This window comes from Ursus maritimus, unplaced genomic scaffold (genome assembly GCF_017311325.1).
Source record: "Ursus maritimus isolate PB19 unplaced genomic scaffold, ASM1731132v1 scaffold_33, whole genome shotgun sequence".
Lineage (NCBI taxonomy): Eukaryota > Metazoa > Chordata > Mammalia > Carnivora > Ursidae > Ursus > Ursus maritimus.
The window spans coordinates 22,379,561-22,398,577 of record NW_024425897.1 but is presented as its reverse complement, the minus strand read 5'-3'; the positions used below and the strand labels follow the sequence as shown (position 1 = coordinate 22,398,577).

The 19,017-nt window shown below is 42.7% G+C and overlaps 2 protein-coding genes across 4 annotated transcripts in view; one reads left to right on the top strand and one right to left on the bottom strand.

The window, feature by feature from the left end:
* IFT81 (intraflagellar transport 81) overlaps positions 1-19,017 on the top strand; it is a 180,441-nt gene that overhangs the window by 8,022 nt on the left and 153,402 nt on the right. The window lies entirely within an intron of this gene.
* The window catches only part of P2RX7 (purinergic receptor P2X 7), a 37,757-nt gene continuing 33,406 nt past the window's right edge, over positions 14,667-19,017 (bottom strand). The window contains exon 13 of the mRNA XM_008688864.2: positions 14,667-17,462. Coding sequence (XP_008687086.2) covers positions 16,950-17,462 — 513 coding nt within the window. The 3' untranslated portion in view covers positions 14,667-16,949. The remainder of the gene's footprint in view (positions 17,463-19,017) is intronic.

Sequence of the window (19,017 nt, the reverse complement as noted above, 5' to 3'; positions counted from 1 at the left end):
AAAATAATATATCTGTGTTGTTTTAAGCCACTACCTTTGTGGCAGTTTGTTACAGCATCAGTAGGAACCTAATACAGTTACTAACTCCATAGAAATATGAACATAAGATTCTTAATTCAGATTAAGCTACAAAAAATTTTATTTACTATTAATGACTTTAGTCAGTAATCTTGGGACAGTTTGATTTCTTTCTTTCTGGGAAGATTTTGGTGTATGTTTTTCTGTGTACATTCAAATACGTGGCAGGGGACCAGAGCCTGAGGGAGAAGTACAAAGCTAACTCAATTTGATAAATGATTATCCCCCCACAAAATAAGTTTTATAAGCACAGAAAAAAAAATCTCTCACCCAAACAAAATGAGAGCTTTAAAAAAATTCAAGACCATTTGTGTGAATTTGGATTTTTTTTCCTCTTAAAAAATAAGTGGAAAAATAAAGATGTTTAATGGAGTAGAGATGTTTGCCTCATTTAATGATTTTGTGGTAACTAGGTGGGAATCCTACTTGGTGGTAGAAAAAGATACTGTGGTAGGTGATGTAAACAGACAAAGGCTGCAGAGCACAGAGGTTTAACTCGAAAAGTTTACAGTGATTTGAACTCCTCTCAGGATGTGTATGGTACAGCTTAAAGCCAGGGAGGTAAATCCTTAGATGATAACCATCCCGGTTTGCCTGGGACTGAGACGGATTTTTCAGTGCTAAAAGTGGGGGAGTCCCCTGGCAAACAGGATGAGTTGGTGACCCTCGGAAGGACTGAGTCAGCTAGCTTCAAGAAGGCTCATGATAGCGTGGATTCTGAGCCAGGCCCCCACTGGCCACTGACACCGCTTACTGCACCCCCCCTCCCCGCCCCGGTCTACCCCAAGCTTCACTCTTAAGAGACTTGTACTGGTTAAACTTGAATTAAATCTGTTAAAAAACAGAAGGGGCTACTGCAAGAAGTGGGGATACTTTCCAAGAAATGTAGCCTCTAAGCCTGACTTTCCCTGATTTTACATCAAGCAACTTCAAGCTTACCTGGAAGTCTGAATAAAAATGAAAGAAAAGAAAACAATAGCAACAACAAAAAGTGTCAAGGGTGTTCTTTTTGTGTGACTTGTCTCGTAATGGAAACCCATCTACTTTGTGCTCTAGTGAAGACAGTTTTCTGAATACACAGACTGTGTGTTAATCTCTCCTTGCCCCCAACGATTACTGTATTTTATTAGCCAATGAACCGTCTCTAGCAGATCCAAATCCAACACAATGGAATCCAGGTTTCTTTGGCAAAAGAAATACGATACTTTCTATTCCAAAAACCACCTACATGTGAGTGAGACTCAGAATCCTATTTTACAGTTGAGTAAAAGCTCAGTCTCATTAGTGTTTGATAAAACACTCTGGAAATGTTGCTTTTTTCTTGTTATTATGCCCGTCTGTCATAAGAGAGTTGGTAATAATTGGTGGCTAAGAGGGAGCCAAAGTATAGAGGCAAGGACTCGTCAGACTCCACAAACATCAACCTGATAATAACATTCTGAATTTCTGTTGTCTGGATACAGATAACAATAACCTCTAAGTTCATGTAAGCAAACCACAAAGCCTTCTTTTGGGATGTTCCTAGGTCTTTTCTATCCTTAAATGTGGCCCCTGACAACTGCGCGTCTGAGTAGTTTGATAACTATCAAGTGTTAGGTGTGTGTGCCATGAGCCGTGCTGAGACATGTGAGGTGTGTGGTGTGCCCTGTGGGTTAGCTCAACCAAGAGGAGGTGTTTGTGGAGGGTGCCATCTTATCTCTTGAGTTGCTTCCCCTTTTCTGGTTTTATCAATTCTCTGTCAGGAAATTAAATGGGAAGTGGGGTGATAAACTGCAGTCATTTTCTTTGAGTCAGCTGAGGGTAAATGTTGCCTCTTTCCTGCCCTGAGAATTATCCAGAAGGCTTATCTCCTGTTCCTTGCATTTAATCTCTTTATTAGGGTGGGACCCATTGGCCTCAGCCTTCTGTTTGGCCCGAATCTGCCATTTGGCTCTGGCTTTGGTCTCAGCCTCTGGAAACCCAAGTAGTCATATGACTACTTCAACATCATTTCTGGCCTCTCTGAACTTGTACGCCATCATGAACGTGGGATTGCATAAGTAACCATTGTCTCCAATCAGAGTATCAATGTCAGCAGTATGAATGAGGCTTGTTATTGCAATGTTGTTAATACATTAATATTCACTTTTGAATGTAGGTGAGCATTCTAGTTGTAACTGGAATGAAAATGTCTCCTTAGGTTCTTTATACGTTGAAATTTTATTGGTAGTTTAAATACACATTTAGATTTATAACTAAAGTGAAATAATGATTGAAACAATTTTGTTTTCCAAAATAATAACTAAGAACTCTCAAGTAGTTTAATTAAAAAAAAATGATGGACAGACTTTTAGAGATTTTTGGTGACTAGGTAATAATTTGAATGAGAATCAAGGCCTAGGGGTGCCTGGGTGGCTCAGTTGGTTGAGCCCGACTCTTGATTTCAGCTCAGGTCATGATCTCAGGGTTGTGGAATCAAGGCCTGTGTCGGGCTCCACACTCAGTGGGCATCCTGCTTGAGATTCTCTCCCTCTCCCTCTGCCCCTCCACCACCTCTCTTTCTCTCTCTAAAATACATAAATGTAATTTTTTTTTTAAGATTTTATTTATTTATTCGACAGAGATAGAGACAGCAAGCGAGAGAGGGAACACAAGCAGGGGCAGTGGGAGAGGAAGAAGCAGGCTCATAGCGGAAGAGCCTGATGTGGGGCTCGATCCCATAACACCGGGATCACGCCCTGAGCCGAAGGCAGATGCTTAACCGCTGTGCCACCCAGGCGCCCCATAAATGTAATTTTTAAAAAAGAGAATAAAGGCCTAAAGATATTAGAAATTTAAAATATGAGTGAAGAAAATCTGTAACTTACTCTTAAAGATATTCAGAAAATATCTTCAAGCAGTATGCAGAGCTTTAGTTTATGGGATCATTTCCCTGAAATTACATCATCATCATCAACCCAGTTTTCAAGTACAGAAGTTGAGGAGGACATGTCTTTACTATGATGATATAATATCTAGAACGAAGGAAAATTTGATAATTTGATGGCAACATCATGGTCAACAGTGCCCTATTCTGGCAAAGCAGCCAAAAGTATCTTAGCTCTACCTTTGAACCATTTAAAGTGAACATCTAATCAATACCCAAATGTTCAGTGGACCAATCACAGGGACAATCCTAAGAAATTTATGTTCATATATTATAAAAATCAAGCTTCAAAATTGATTAGTAAAATATAATAATAAAATTGAAATAAACCTTTGGAAAATCTTCAGATTTATTCTTGTACTTAATGGCAGTGATATTGGGCTGCGGTTATTGATTTTAACACTCAGCCATCTGGCCAAATGTGTTTTTGGTGTGTATTGTGTATGGTATGTATGTGTATTCACATAACATAAAATTAACTTTTTTTTAAAAAAGATTTTATTTATTTATTTGACTGAGAGAGACACAGCGAGGGAGGGAACACCAGCAGGGGGAGTGGGAGAGGGAGGGAGCCCGATGCGGGGCTCGATCCCAGGACCCTGGGATCATGACCTGAGCCGAAGGCAGATGCTTAAGGGCTGAGCCACTCAGGCGCCCCTAAAATTAACTTTTTTGAAAGATTTATTTATTTTAGAGAGAAAGAGCATGAGCGTCTGGGGAAGGGGCAGACAGAGAGGGAGGGAGAGTCTTAAGCAGACTTTATGCTGAGCATGGAGCCTGACACCAGGCTTGATCTCACAACCTGAGATGACGACCTGAGCTGAAACCAAAAGTTGGATGCTTAACCGACTGCCACCCAGGCTCCCCTAAAATTAACTATTTTAAAGTGAACAATTCAGTGGCATTTAATACACACATAATGTTGTGCATCCCCTACCTTTATCTAGGTCCAGATCACTTGTACCCCCAAAAAGGAGACCCCACACCCATTAAGTAGTAGTTCCCCATTTTCCCCTCCCTCCCAGCTCCTGGCAATTGCCAATCTGTTCTCTGTCTCTATGGATTCACTTAGTCTGCATATTTCATGTAAATGGAGTCCTACAACTGTGACGTTTTATGTCTGGCTTCTTTCATTTGGCATCATGTTTTTGAGGTTCAGCCACACGATAGCATGCATCAATATTTCAGTCCTTTTTATGGCTGAATAATATTCTGTTGTATGGATATATCATATTTGTTGATCTACTCATCAGTTGATGGACATTGGGGTTGCTTTCACCTGTCGGCTTGTGTGAATAGTGCTGCAATGAACACCTACGTACAAGTATTAGTCTCAGTCCCTGTTTTTGATTTTGCGGTATACACCTAGGAGGGGACTTGCTGGGTCATGTGGTAATTCTATGTTTAGCTTCTTGTGGGACCACCAAACTGACTTCCCCCCTTTTATTCTTCATATCCAGGATTTGTGCACAATTGTGGCCTGCTGAGCCAGAAATTCATAGTTTCTTTGAGTGGCTCCCAAAATGACCAAGGTGTGGTAATACCGTGTCACTGGCATGATCAGATCCCAGAGACCTTTGCCAGGATTCCTTTGCAGTTGTCCTTGTACCTGGGCAAATCTGCTGAGGACAACCCAAAACATTTGTGTTGGGAAGAACTTACCTGACCTCAGCTGTCCTGGCTTAGTGGGGACATTTATCTGTGCATTCATCAGATAGTTACTCAGCATGTGGTGTTTATCTGGAACCAAACAGGCAAAAATCTCTGCCTGAAGAAGCTTACCTTCCAGTGTCAAGAGACAGGCAACATACAATAAAAATAGTGAGTAGGGACAAGTCAGAGAAAGCCAAGCAAATTTATTAGCCCGTGGTTGTTTATGATTGTCTTAATATTTTTAAAAAATTCTGTTGGGACTGTCATTATGTTCTACTTTTTCTGTAGTTTGTTTGCTTCTTTTTCTTAGACATAAATCTCTGACAAGACTTCTGCCATTTTACTTTTTTACAGAACCAGGTTTTAGTTCTGTTAGTTGTCTCAGTTGTTTGGTATTTCATTGATTTCTGCCCTAATAGTTATTATTTCCTTCTTGTTTCTTTCAGTTGATTCTGCTGCTCCTTTTCCAGTGTTTCAGGTTGAATGCTTGGCTCCTGTCTTTTTTAACCTTCCTTGTTTCCTGATAAATGTATATAAAGCTATACGTTTCCCTTTAAAGTAGTGCTTTTGCTGTGTCCCACCAGTTTGGACATGTGCCGTTTTCATTATCACTCAGTTTTACACATTTCCAAAAGTCATTTAGCAATATGTTATTTGGTTTCCATATCCTTTTAAAATCCATCTTTAAAAAAATGAATTTCTCTTTTCGTTGAAATGTAGTTGGAGAGCCTAGTCTGTCTCATACTGATCGTTGAAGCAATCCATGTCTGCTTTTGTACATGCTCCATGCGCACCTTAAAAGAATGTGCATTCAGGGCTGGGTGTTGAATTCTCTTTATATTTGTTAGCTCAGGGGAGGCCCTCTCTAAGGAAGTACGTTTGAGCTGAGATCTGAATGTCAAGAAGGAGCCAACTCTCTGAAAATCTGGGAAGAAAGGATCCCAGGCAGAGGAGATAGCAAGTGTAAAAGCCCTGAGGTATGAACAATCTTGGTATGTCTCAGGAGTAGGAAGAGAGCAGTATGAATGGAATGTAGTGGGCAAGGAAGAGAGTAAAGTGAGCTAGGATCCTGAAAGGAAGTCAGGGGCCAGATCAAGTAGGGCCTCAGAGGCCATGGTATGGACTTTTATTTTATTTTGTTTTATTTTAATTTTTTAAAAGATGTATTTATTTGAGAGAGAAAGAGCACACATGGGGGGCGGTGAGGGAAAGGGGCAAAGTGAGAGAGAATCCCAAGCAGACTCCTTGCTGAGTGTGGAGCCCAGTATGGGGCTTGATCTCATGACCCTGAGATCATGACCTGAGCCAAAACCAAGAGTTGGATGCTCAATCAGCTGAGCCACCCAGATGCCCCATGGACTTTTGATTTTAACCAACACAGTACATTCATTGACCACTCACCAGGTGCTGTGCTAAGCACTTTATATAAGCTGAATGTCAAGTACAAATAGCTCTCATTTTATTTTTTTTATTTTTTAAAAAGATTTTATTTATTTGTCAGAGAGAGAGCACAAGCAGGGGGAGAGGCAGGCTACCTGCTGAGCAAAGAACCCGATATGGGACTTGATCCCAGGACCCTGAGATCATGACCTGAGCTGAAGGCAGACACTTAGCCGGCTGAGCCACCCGGGCATCCCTGATCTCATTTTATACAATGGAGGAATCATTTTGATATTAAAAGTACCTTAGTGATCATATTTAGCACTGTCCTTTCCTTTTGTAAATAAGAAAACTGAGATGAAGTCTTGAGGGTTCTCACAGCTAGTTGGTTTGCAGCCCAGGCTCTGGACATCCCCGTCCCTTTGATAGATAAGCTCCTAAAAATGAGGACTCCATTTTTATATAATTTCATTGAAATGTTATTGAAAGGAATCTTACCTTGTTAGGAACCCCTCTGTAAAACAAAAATCACTTTCACCCAGACATACTATGTGCTCATTTTGTACATCTAGATTTTTATTGATCGGATTTATTTCAAGTAAGTGTCCCACAGGGACTCCTTCCTCTCCTAAAACATTCTGCTCCCTCTAATTTTACCCCTCTGCTTCCGGCTGACATTTGAATGTGCTTCTGTGAGGCAGCAGCTTCACCGCCCTTTATTCTCCCGGGGACCACCTTCATTTCCAGGATGACCTACCCCAGTCCTATTTTGATGAGGCCTCAGGGGCACATTCAAAAGCCTCCCTGTCGCAGAGACACTCAGTAATTACCTGCTGGCACGGCCTGGCTGTATGCAGGTTTTTCCACCTCACCCTCCTTGGAGGCCAAGCCACTTTGCTCTCCTGGTGACACAGGAGCAAATGTGGATGTACCCTGAGCAAGCAAAGCCAAATCCAGGTGCTGCGCCAGGCAGTCCTCACCCTGAATGGCCACTGTGCACATTTGATGCCTGCCGGCCTGTGAGCCTGACTCAGCACAGGGGTCAGCAAGCGCCGTTGTGAACCTTGTCCTGCAGTGCTTTATCTGAAGTTGAAGGCAGAGCTATTCCCATCAGAAAAGTAGACATTTTTTTTTTCCTGATGGTGGATGGCAAAGTCAATGCCTCAGGCAAGGTCAGTGCTTGAATTCCACCCTAAGAAAGCCAAAGGTGAGATTTATATCCATCCACCAACCACCAGTTTATCCCTTCTTCCTTGCAAATCCTTGCAAATGCTGTTCTTCTGGCTTGTTGGCCCTGCTGGGGATCTCCACTGGAGTATTTTCTTACAAGACACGTATTATATGCTTTTGGAGGGTATGGGGAAATCTGAACAGCAAGCTGGCCTCAGCCTTCATTTGAGACTCAGACGAAAAGAATGTCTAGATGCTGCAAAGAAAGTATGTATGTTTAATGCTATAAAGAAATATCCACAAAATATAAAAATCGCACAGTTGCCTATGCATTATTTTTTGTTTTTGGCAATTTAAAAAATTGTGGCAAATATGCATAAATTTTATTTTAACCATTTTTAGTTGTACGTTTCAGTGGCATTAAGTATATTTACACTGTTGGGCAACCTTCATCACCATCCAACTCTAGAACTTTTTCATCATCTTAAATAGAAGCTCTATACCGATTAAACACTTTCTATTTTCCTCTTCTGCTAGTGTCTGGTAACCTTTATTCTGGTTTCTGTCTCTATGGATTTGCCCATTCTGGATATTTCATATAAATGGAATGACACAGTATGCGGCTTTTTATGTCTGACTTATTTCACTTAGCATCATGTTTTCAAGGTTCATCCATGTAGAATGTATCAGAACTTCATCCCATTTTATGGCCAAAGAATATTCCATCATATAGATATATCCCATTTTGTTTATCCACTCATCTATTAGTGGACACTGGGTTGTTACCATCTTTTGGCAATTGTTAGTGGACATTTGTGTGTAGGTATCTATTTGAGTCCCTGCTGTCAGTTCTTTTGGGTATATACCTGAAAGTGGAATAACTGGATCATATGGAAATTTCGTATTTAAGTATTTGAGGAACTGCCAAGCCCACGCATTATGTTTTATATTCAAAATATATTCGTCACAATTGAAAAGAAAGAAGGGAGGGGCTCCTGGGTGGCTCGGTCAGTTAAGCGTCTGCCTTCAACTCAGTTCATGATCCTGGGATGCTGGGATCGAGCCCCACGTCAGGTTCTTTGCTTAGCAGGGTGTCTGCTTCTCCCTTTGACCCTCCCCCCTGCTCATGCTCTCTCTCTCTCAAATAAATAAATAAAATCTTAAAAAAAATAAAAAGAAGGGAGGTGTTTCAGGTAGTGCTGTCATAACGAAGCACCACAGACAGGGTGGTTTAAGCAAGAGAAATCCGTTTCCTCACAATTCTGGAGGCTGAAAGTCCGAGATCTAGGTGTCAGCTTCTCTCCTTGTCTGCTCCCATACCTTCACCAGTGTTCTAATCTCCTCTTCTTAGAAGGACGCCAGTCAATTTGGATTAGAGCTCATTTTATCTTAATTACCTCGTTGAAGACTACATCCCCAAATCCAGTCATGTTCTGAGATAACGGGGGTTAGGACTTCAACATATGGATCAGTGGGGGAGGCAAAATTCAGCCCCTAACAGCGGGCAGAGAGCCAGCCACAGGCCAACTCTTCACTGAGTTCCCCAAACAAACCATGGTAGAGGAAATAATCTTGATTTTTGTATTTCAGGAAATGCCATCGACCTTTTCCGATATCTCTCAATTGATTTGTCATTATCCATGGCATATTCCAATGAGGAATGAGGTGGCCCTTCTTTGTCTTCTTCTTTTTTATATATTTTTTAAGATTTTTATTTATTAGGGACACCTAGGTGGCTCCGTTGGTTAAGCATCTGCCTTTGGCTCAGTTCATGATCCCAGGGTCCCGGGATCAAGTCCCACATTGGGCTCCTTGCTCAGCAGGGAGCCTGCTTCTCCCTCTGCCTGCCGCTCCCCCTGCTTGTGCTCGCTCTCTCTCTTTGACAAATAAATAAATAAATATCTTTAAAAAAAGATATTTATTATTTGAGAGAGAGAGAAAAAACGTGCGTTGAGTGTTGGGGGGAAGGGCATAGGGAGAGAGAATCTCAGGCACACTCCCCACACTGAGCACAAAGCCTGATGTGGGGCTCCATCTCACAACCCTGAGATCAAGACCTGAGCCAAGACCAAGAGTCAGACACTTAACCATCTGAGCCACCCAGGTGCCCCTTCTTTGTTTTCTTAAATGTACATTTAGGATTAAAGGTTTTTAACAAATACTATCTTAGCTGGAAAAAAAAAAAAAGAGAGTTCTAATTAAAGGCTCACATTCTCCTTAAGGAAAAATGTCATGCAGATGTGTTCTGTCTTGAACATCTCTCAATATCATTTGCTCCCCTTCTTTGGCATCATTTTAAGTTGCTGCATGCAGCTCTGTTATGTGAATGTGTTGTAATTTATTTTACCAGCCCTCTTTTGTTGGAGCTAAAGGAATTTAATAAAATTCTTTCTCGGATTCTTTCTTTTCTTCCTATCACCACCACCAAATTAGTAGTCCAGGAATCCCTCCTCTAGATCCCAGCCGACTTAAGTAATCTCCCTCCCAGGGTTTCCCCCCAGCCAACATCCTCATGGCTGCCTGAAGGATGTTCTTTTTTTTTTTTTTTTTAAGATTTTATTTATTTGTCAGAGAGAGAGAGAACGTGCGCAAGCGGGGGGAGCTGCAGTTGGAGGAAGAAGCAGGCTCCCTGCTGAGCAAGGAGCCTGATGTTGGACTCGATCCCATGACCCTGGGATCATGACGTGAGCCAAAGGTAGACATTTAACCGACTGAGCCACCGAGGTATCCCTGCACAAAGGATGTTCTTAAGTCACTGTTTTCTTTGTGTCCCCTGTCAGCCCAAGAATGGCTCCATCTTGACTTTGCAATTGGTCCAAACACTTCCGCCTTTTTTTTTTTTTTCAAGATTTTCTGCACATCAGTCTCTTTTCATCTTCATCTACTTTCTTCCCATTCTGGGGAGCCAGCCAGGTCTGCCAGTAATTTGAGCACACACCATCCTCATTTCTTTCTGGGCCTGGCTTGTGCTGCTGTTGCTCTCAAGAGTGCCTCTTCTCTTCCCACCAGACAATGTTTCTGGCCTCTTCATCTAGGGAGGGTCAGCTTGTGTCTCGAGAGCTTCATAAAACCCCCTGTGGTTACTCTCGCCTATATCGATTTTGCCTTTCTTTGCGCTTTCGGTTCAATGAGATGGGCCCACACAGTTCATGAAGCAGTAAGAAAACAAGGCTTTGTCCCTCCCTGGATAGACTTAGAAGACAAGGACTGTGTTGTAAATGTCCCTGTCACACTGGCCATCTGACAGTTCTTGGAACACACTCACTTTTTTTTCCGACTTCAGTGTTTGCACTTGCTGTCCCTCCATTCCTCCCAAGAAGCCAGCTTCTTCCTGATATTCAGGTCTAGCTTAAATGTCACTTCCTCAGAGAGGCCGTCCTTGACCCCTATCAGAAGTAACCCCATTGTTTCTGTCATGGCATGCTGCTTGTTTTTCTTACACCCTTTACCCCAAGCTGTTCTCATCTCATCTCTTTCTACATTGCTCGCCCACTTTCCACACTGCACCTAACCTCCTGGAGAGCCTGGCTTGTTTACCTATTTATCCCCAGCACCTGCACAGTGCCAGGACGCTTAGTAAATGTTTGCTGAGTGCATGAATGAGATTGGATGGAACGGGGATGGAGAAGGGGGATAGGGGATGTTTAGACTGTCACTTGGATTTCTGGTTTGGGAGATTGAGCTGGTGGTGCTACTACTAACTGAGCTTGGGATTTCTGGAGGAGCACCTGTGGGTGAGGTGGAGAGAGCAGAGGTAGGGATTTCTGCTTTGTACTCATTTGACTTGCCTCTGAACTATTTAAGTGGAATATTTAGAGGTGGTTAAATATATGAGCCTGCAGTTTAGGAGTGATGCTAAGGCACCATCCAAATAACGGTAATAGCTAACATTTTTTAAAGATTTATTTATTTTAGAGAGAGCACAAGTGGGAGGGGCACAGAGAGAGAATCTTTTTTTTTTAATTTTAAAAAGATTTTATTTGTGAGGGAGAGAGAACACACACAAGCAGGGGGGAGGGGCAGAGAGGGAAGCCAACTCCCCACTGAGCAGGGAGCCTGATGTGGGCTTGATCCCAGGACCCTGAGATCAGGGCAGGCGCTTAACCTACTGAGCCACCCAGGTGCCCCGAGGGAGGCGCTTAACCTACTGAGCCACCCAGGTGCCCCGAGGGAGGCGCTTAACCTACTGAGCCACCCAGGTGCCCCGAGGGAGAATCTTAAGCAGACTCTGAGCTGAGCCTGCAGCCTGACAGGGGCTCAATCTCATGACCCTGAGATCATGACCTGAGCCAAAATCAAGAGTCAGACACTTAACCAACTGTACCACCCAGGCACCCCCAATAGCTACCATTTATTGAGTGCTTACTCTGTTAACAGGCAGTGAGCAAAGTACTCTACATACATTTACACTTACAATATTTAAGACTTAAAACAACCCTTGGACACAAAGATGCAACTGAGGATTCTAAGCATTAGATCAGCTGCCTGAGGCCACTTAGCTAATTACTGACTCAGGATTTGACTCTAGGTGGTCAGTTTCCAGAGGCTCTTTACCACTGCACCACCATGCTGGAATAGGCACGTAGTGGATCCAAAACCAAGATGAGTCCTTTGCCTTTGAGGAGCTTGTTTTTTGCTTGGGGAAATAAAATATAACTCGTAATTTACTATACTCAACAGGCTTGCATCAAACACTCATCCAAGCCTGTCAAGTATGGCAATTATTTGGTTCAAATGGCCAGTCAGTATTGGGTATCTCCTCCACTGATTCCAGAAGCCTCAGTCTCATGTGACCTTGACAAGAGGAGCTAAGGATGTTAGGAATGCAAAATCCTCTCCATGAATCATCATTTTTTTGGGAAACATAATTTATAACCTGACTGGAAAAGAGGAAACTGAAAGGTCACAGTAAAAGCGAAAGAAGATTGTGATGTCTAGATTTCTTCAAAAGAGAGCAGGAGTGAGTCAGGGGGCACTTGGGATTCCCAGAATGGTAACTGCGTGGGATTAGAATATGTGTTAAGAAATATACAAGCAGCAGGAAGTGAAACCACATCCAGTGTACCCAGTGGCTAATTTGAATAAAAGGGTGTAGTGATCCCAGTTTCTCATGGGCTCTAGGAGGCAGGGCTTTGTGCAGACAATAACTACAGAAGCCAGGCCAAGCCTGTAATTTTTCAGGGTGGCTGGTTGGCCTGGAATTAGGGGTCCTTTAATCACCTCCTCTTTACCCAATTGGTGAGGGAAGGATTCCCACCCTAAGGTCATGGAGATGGCCAAATGCATGACACCCAACACTAGACAAGTGAAATTGGCAGCAGTTTATTAGTCACATCATAGATTCAGGGGGGTTGCATTTGGGAACAGAGTGAACAACCAGAGGTGGTGGGATTTTGGCTCAGGTGGGAGGCAGGTGTGCTTTGCAGTATCAAAAGGGTGAGGTGCCCTGTGGTTCCCACAGGAGGACATGATTGACTTTTGGATAATTCCATGGATGGTAAAGAACTTAAACCCATTACTCAGGGGTCAGTAGCAAGTGTCTCTGCTCCATTTGCTAAAGAAGGTACTTGTCTAGGCAACCTTTTCTGTGGGAGTAGGTTGGGGAGAGAAACTTGCAGTTAAGCCATTTTAGACCCTCCTGATTTCATCATATGTCAAGCCGGCATGCACAATTAGACCTCAATTTTAGGCCATACACTACAGGGTGAGATACATCAGCCGCTCTGCTGACTGCCCTTTGTCTCTAGATTTGGCACATTCCTCTGCCTGACCTGGTGAGACCAAAAAGTGGTCTCCCCACCAGCTTGGGACAGGAAATACTCTAAAAACCAAGGCACGCTAAAGCTTTTCCTCCTTTATTTCTTGTGGCTGATCTTTCTGTGACTTCCCAGGATGAAGAGGAGGAGAGAAAAGAGAATCAATTCATTTCACTGCATATTTGGGGCAAAGTAGGGAAAGACTGAAGTAAAAATTAAAACTACCTACCACCACCTTTTGTTCATTCTCCATGCAGCGATCAGAATGATCTTTTAAAAACCAAATATAATCTTACTAGGCTGCTATTTAAAATGCTTAAGACTTAAAATAAAGACAAAACTCCTTGCCATGGCCCGCAAGGCTCTATGCAGTGCAGCCGCTGCCTGCCTGTCCAGTCTTACCTCATGCTTGACTTCCCCCTTACTATCTATAGAATAGGCATCCAGATCGCCTGTAAGTCCCGTAAACCTGCTATGCATTTTCTGCCCCAGGGCCTTCACACATGCTAGTCTTTCTGCCTAGAACGCTCTTTCCTACCCTCTTCACCTACTTATTTTGTACTTACCCTTCAGGTTTTAGCTAAAGGGCTGCACCCTCAAGGAGGACCTCTCTGATCTCCCCCAAAATGGTCAAATTCCCTTATTTTAGGCTCTCAGAACATCATTTTTCTTCTTCATCATGATCCTCTTCACAAGACACAAATTTACATTTGAATTATTTAATTAATGATCATCTCCTCACATCTCCATGACAGCAGCAACCTTATCTATCATTGGTCTCTAGTGAGTGCCTAAAAGAAAATTCGTTTTCCTATTCTGTACTTGTAATACTTCTGGCACCAAATGTTTGTGGAGATTTCCCACACCAACCAGTTCTCCAACTCTCCAGACACCAACTGAACGTCCTACAATCAATTATGTTATTAACTACTGGAGTTAGCATAGACCCCATCGGTTGAGGCCTCAATCCCACAAGATTGTCCTCCACTTCAGATGTCAGTCACAAGTCCCAGGCTTTCCCCTGTACGTCAGACCAACTGGCTGTAAATTGGGGGTTCCCCTAATCCCCTTCTCAGGTTCAGTCATTTGTTATAATGGTTCATAGAACTCAGGGAAACCTTGGTTTGTATTTACTGGTTTATTATAAAGGATGTAATGATACAGATGAACAACCAGATGAAGAGGTACATAGGGCAAGGTCCAGAAGGGTCCTGAGCACAGATGCTTCTGTCCCTGTAGAGTTGAGGGGTGCCACTCTCCCACCATGTAGGTGTGTTCATCTATTCAGAAGCTCTCCAAATCTCATAATTTAGACATTTTTTATGGGGGCTTCATCACATGGGTACAATCAATTGTTAAACTCAGTTTCCAATCCCTCTCCATTCTGGAGGATGAGAATGGGGCTCCAAGTTCTAAGCTTCTGATCATGGCTTGGTCTTTCTGGCAGCCAGCCCCCATCCTGAAGTTAGGAGCCCACCAAGAGTTGTCTTGTTAGAACACAAGACACTCTTATCACCCAGCAGATTCTAAGGGATTTAGGAGCTCTGTGTCAGGAATTGGGAGCAGAGACCAAATATGTGTCTTATTATGTCATAGTTCCTCAATGAATATATATTGAATGAAAGTGTCAATGAATGAACTGTGATTTGGGGATCTTCTGAGAAAAGGAAGTAAAAGGAACACTTCAGTAATCATAAATTATACATTATTTTTTACATTCAAAACATTGATAATATTTTTATTATCAAAATATATTATCTAGTTAAGACATGTACATTGCCAAACTAGAATTAGAAGTGTTTAAAAACTGATGCCCTCTGAAGAGAGAAATGCAAATTCATTACCAATTCTCCATGAAACCAGCTAGTATTACAAGAAAGCAGATCTGTAATACATAGACATGAAGTAGTGAATACTGGGAAATTACTATATAGAATAATGGATTTAAGTACAAGAAAACAGGTCCTACAAAGTGTGATTCTCCTTGGGATGCCTTTGCTGATGACATTATTTTATGCAGTAGACTAAAAACAAGATACAAATATGGTGCATGTTATTGTAGGAAGTGTCAGACGTTTTACACGTTGACATAACACATCACCCTCTCACCTAAAGCATCGGTGGGGAAGGTGAAGGAGGATAGTAGGTGGATCCCGTGACTAATTGTCATTCCAAATTCTGACTCCATTTGGGGCCTCTAGAGGTTATAGAAACACACTAGGGATAAGGCACCAAAAAATAAAATAAAGGTATAAAGTTTCAGAGGTTTATCAGAATGGAAATTTGTAGTTCATACATAGAATTCTAGAAGTAAAAATTTAAATACTGAAGAAGTCATATATAATCCACTTTTCAAATACTTATCATACATATAAGAAGTCATATATGATCTATCTCTGAAATGTAGTAAAAATGAGAGTTCAGTCTGGCCTAATTTATTCCTGAGTTTAAAGCCAGATAAAATCCTGGGTCAAAAAAAGAAGTGTTTTGCTCATATTTACTTTACATGAATACAGTAGAAAGCATCTAGTTTTTAAAAAGTATCAAAATGGCACATTTTAGAATATGTATTAAGAAAACTCATAGATCCTTCATCAGTTACAGTGTTGAAAAGTGGTCTCTATTTATTCTTTAAAAGAGTTGTTTAGAAATAATCAATTCTAGTACCAAAACCATGAAAAGGGAATCCAAAGGAGGACCCTAAACCCTCTGACTATCCGTTTTCATATTCTCAGTGGTGATGTACAGAAGTGGTCAAGATTTGGGTGTGAGCTGCTTTTTAAGTAGCATCCAGACTGCGCCCATTCTAACTGGCTGCAAAGTGCAGGATGTTAAAAGCATAAAGGTGGCCTTTTCCAGTTTTAACAGCAGTAACTACTTCCAGTCATAGTAATAGGATGTGGGTTAGACTGTTCTGGGTAGTTCAGCAGTGAGATTGGATGGATTCCAGGGCTGGTCTGGTGGGTTACCTGATTTGGTCTGCAGCCCTGACAGGACTGCCGAACAGAGACCTAAGCCCTGGTGGGGCTTCAGGGGAGGTCCATGCTCCCTAAGAACCCTAGAATCACGGAAAGTGGGGCTGAGTCTGTGTTCCAGTGAGTCAGGCTTGCTCTCTGTCCCAGTCATCTGTTGCTGCGTAACAAACGACCGAAAATTTAGTGGCTTAAAACAATAGTTTTGTTCTGTGGGTGCCCTGGGAGGCGTCTCATGCAGTGGCAGTCCAGTGTTAGCAAGGTGTGGAATCATCTGAAGGCTTCTGTCCCGTGTCCAGTGACTACGTGTGGATGGCTTGGAAGCAGGGAACTGGTCAGGCATCTCTGTTCTCCATGTGGCTTCTGGAGCTTCCTCACAGTAGGGTGGTCTGAGGAGAGTCAGACTTTTGTATGGGGGTTAGCTTCCTTTACAGCAGACGTGGGGCAGCACGGGAAGTGGAAGCTTCCAGCCTCAAGACCAAGACCCCAAAGCCAACACAGAGTCACTTCCACTATTGGATAAAGCAGTCAGAGCTGCCCACATGCAAGGGGAGGAGACATAACCCTTAGGTCCTGAGGGTCAAGTGCCAAAGAATTTGTGGCCACCATTAATCCTCCACACTCTCCAGCCAGCACCCAAAGGGTTTGTTCATAGTTGTACCTTATCCCAGTCTGGCCTCATAAGGAGCTGCTTCTCATTCATGTAGCTCTTTGTGCATTAACAAGAAAGTTCATATACACTCTCTCAGTTTGTCCTCCTGACATCTCTGTGGGGTAGCAGGTTGGGTAGGAAGGCAACTGAAGCACAAAGTTAAAAGCCTAGGATCATACAACTTCCTAGGGACAGAACTGAGGCACAGATCTGAATCTCTCGACTCTCAGTCCATGCGGAGGGATTCTGGTTTATTTGTTTGTTTGTTCAGTCTGCTCTCTGACATATCTAGAGCTGCAGGAGCGGAAAACACATTTCCCTTTGGTTGAACATTTGGCCGCAGAGCTTTGCAGGTCAAGCTCAGGGTGCAAACAAAGGAAACGTTAACACACGTGCTCAGCCCTGTAAGGACTCTGGAAGCCGGTGTACTGGCCTTCACTCTTGGGAAACTCTCTCCGGATTCTCCAGCGGCAGCAGCTGGGCAGGATGGCAAAGTCGGCGAGGTCCGGGGAGCCGAAGCGCCAGGTGGTGTAGCACCTGTAGGCACAGTGCCGCAGCCGGCTGCTGGAGTTTTCATCCAGCACCAGCAAGGGCTCCTGGTAGAGCAGGAGGAACTGCAGGACCTGTCGGGACAAGACGAGCTTCCTGAAGGGCTCTGAGGTAGTGATGCAGGCACCAGCCTTTTTCCGACAGCACAGCTCTTCCAGGCATCTGTGGCTCTCGGGGAGTTGGGACGGGAGGCAGTGTCCACACTGGCACCAGTCTGGGCTGTTGCTGGATCTAGGAGTCGCTTCTTCACTGAACAGCTGCATCTCCTCTGGTTGTCCAGGGATAGGGGATGGGTCACAGAGAGACAGGGACAGCCTAGACAAGTCTGTGAAGTCCACTGAGGGCCTCTGAAAAAGTCAAGTTTCCAAACCCATCAGCAGTGACAATCCCTAGGGTTCTAGGTGCTTTAATTTTGTTATTAACTTAAAAAGTTACACTTAATATCACATTAATACCAGTAGCTATCATTTATTAAATGTATGTATCAAGACTATACCAGTGTTTTATAAACTTGCTCCATTTAGTCTTTGAAGAACCTCATGAGATATATGTCCTTCTCTCCATTTTATAGATTTGGAAAGTGAAATTCAGACAAGCCATGCCTCAAGACAGGTATCGCCCGTTCATGGAGACCTTCTTGTCCTGACCCCCCGATCTAGGTAGTTCCCCCCCACCCAAGGTCACTGTCTTAGCACATCATGAGATTCCGTGTTCTTCATAGTACTTATCACTATCTGAAATGATCCTACTCATTGGTATGTTCTCTTGATGGTTCTTCTTCCACATGAAAGCGGGGGGCCCTGTCTGCTTTGTTACTTCTGTATCCCCAATGCCTAGGACAGTACCCAGCACATAGTAGACAGTAAATATTTGTTGACTTTGCTCTACTGTCTCCTTTTCCACCAGCCTCCCTCCTCTAGCAAATCCATGTTATCCTCCAAGAGAAGTTGCCATAATTGACATCATTTATATCTGTTCTTTGTAACATATACCTTCATTCACCGTTTAATGAGTCAGTACATTGAAATTAAATAGTTCCTATGCATGAGCACTTACGGCAGCACTATTTATAATAGCCAAAGGGCAGAAACAACCGAAATATTAATCAACAGATGAATGTATAAAAATGTTAGGTCCAAAACCTATACTTTCAGGGATCATTTCTATAGTTTGTTAAAAATATGTCCATACAGTGGAGTATTATTCAGCCAAAGAAAGGAACAGTGTATTGACACATGCTGCAACATAGATGAAACTTGAAGCCATTATGAAAAGTGAAAGAAGCCAGTCACAAAAAGGCAAATACTGTATGATTTCATTTATGACATGCTGACAGAAAGCAGATTAATGATTGCCAGGGGCACCTGGGGTCTCAGCGGTCAAGCGTCTGCCTTTGGCTCAGGTCATGATCTCAGGGTACTGGGATTGAGCCCCGAGTCAGGCTCCCTGCTCAGTGGGGAGTCTGCTTCTCCCTCTCCCTCTGCCTCTCCCCACTCATTCTCTCACTCTCTCTCTCTCTCAATAAAAAAAAATTTCCAGGGACTAGGGGGAAGTGGGTATGAGGAGTGGCTGCTGAATGGGTACAGGGTTTCCTTTGGGGTTGATGAAAAAGTTCTGGAACTAGATAGTGTAATGGTTGCAAAGCATTGTGGGTAAACTTTTGAATTTTGAATTTTAAATGTCACTGAACTGTACACTTTACAGTGGTTAAAATGGTAAATTTTATGTGTATTCTCCCTCCCCACCCCTGAGTTCATGTTCTATCCAAACCCAGTAAAGACATTATAAGAATGGAAAAATTTTGGCCAGTCTCTCTCAATAAGAGAATAAAAATCTTAAATATTAGTGAGTCAAATCCAGCAATAAATACAAAGAATAATATGTTACCTTCAAATTGATTTT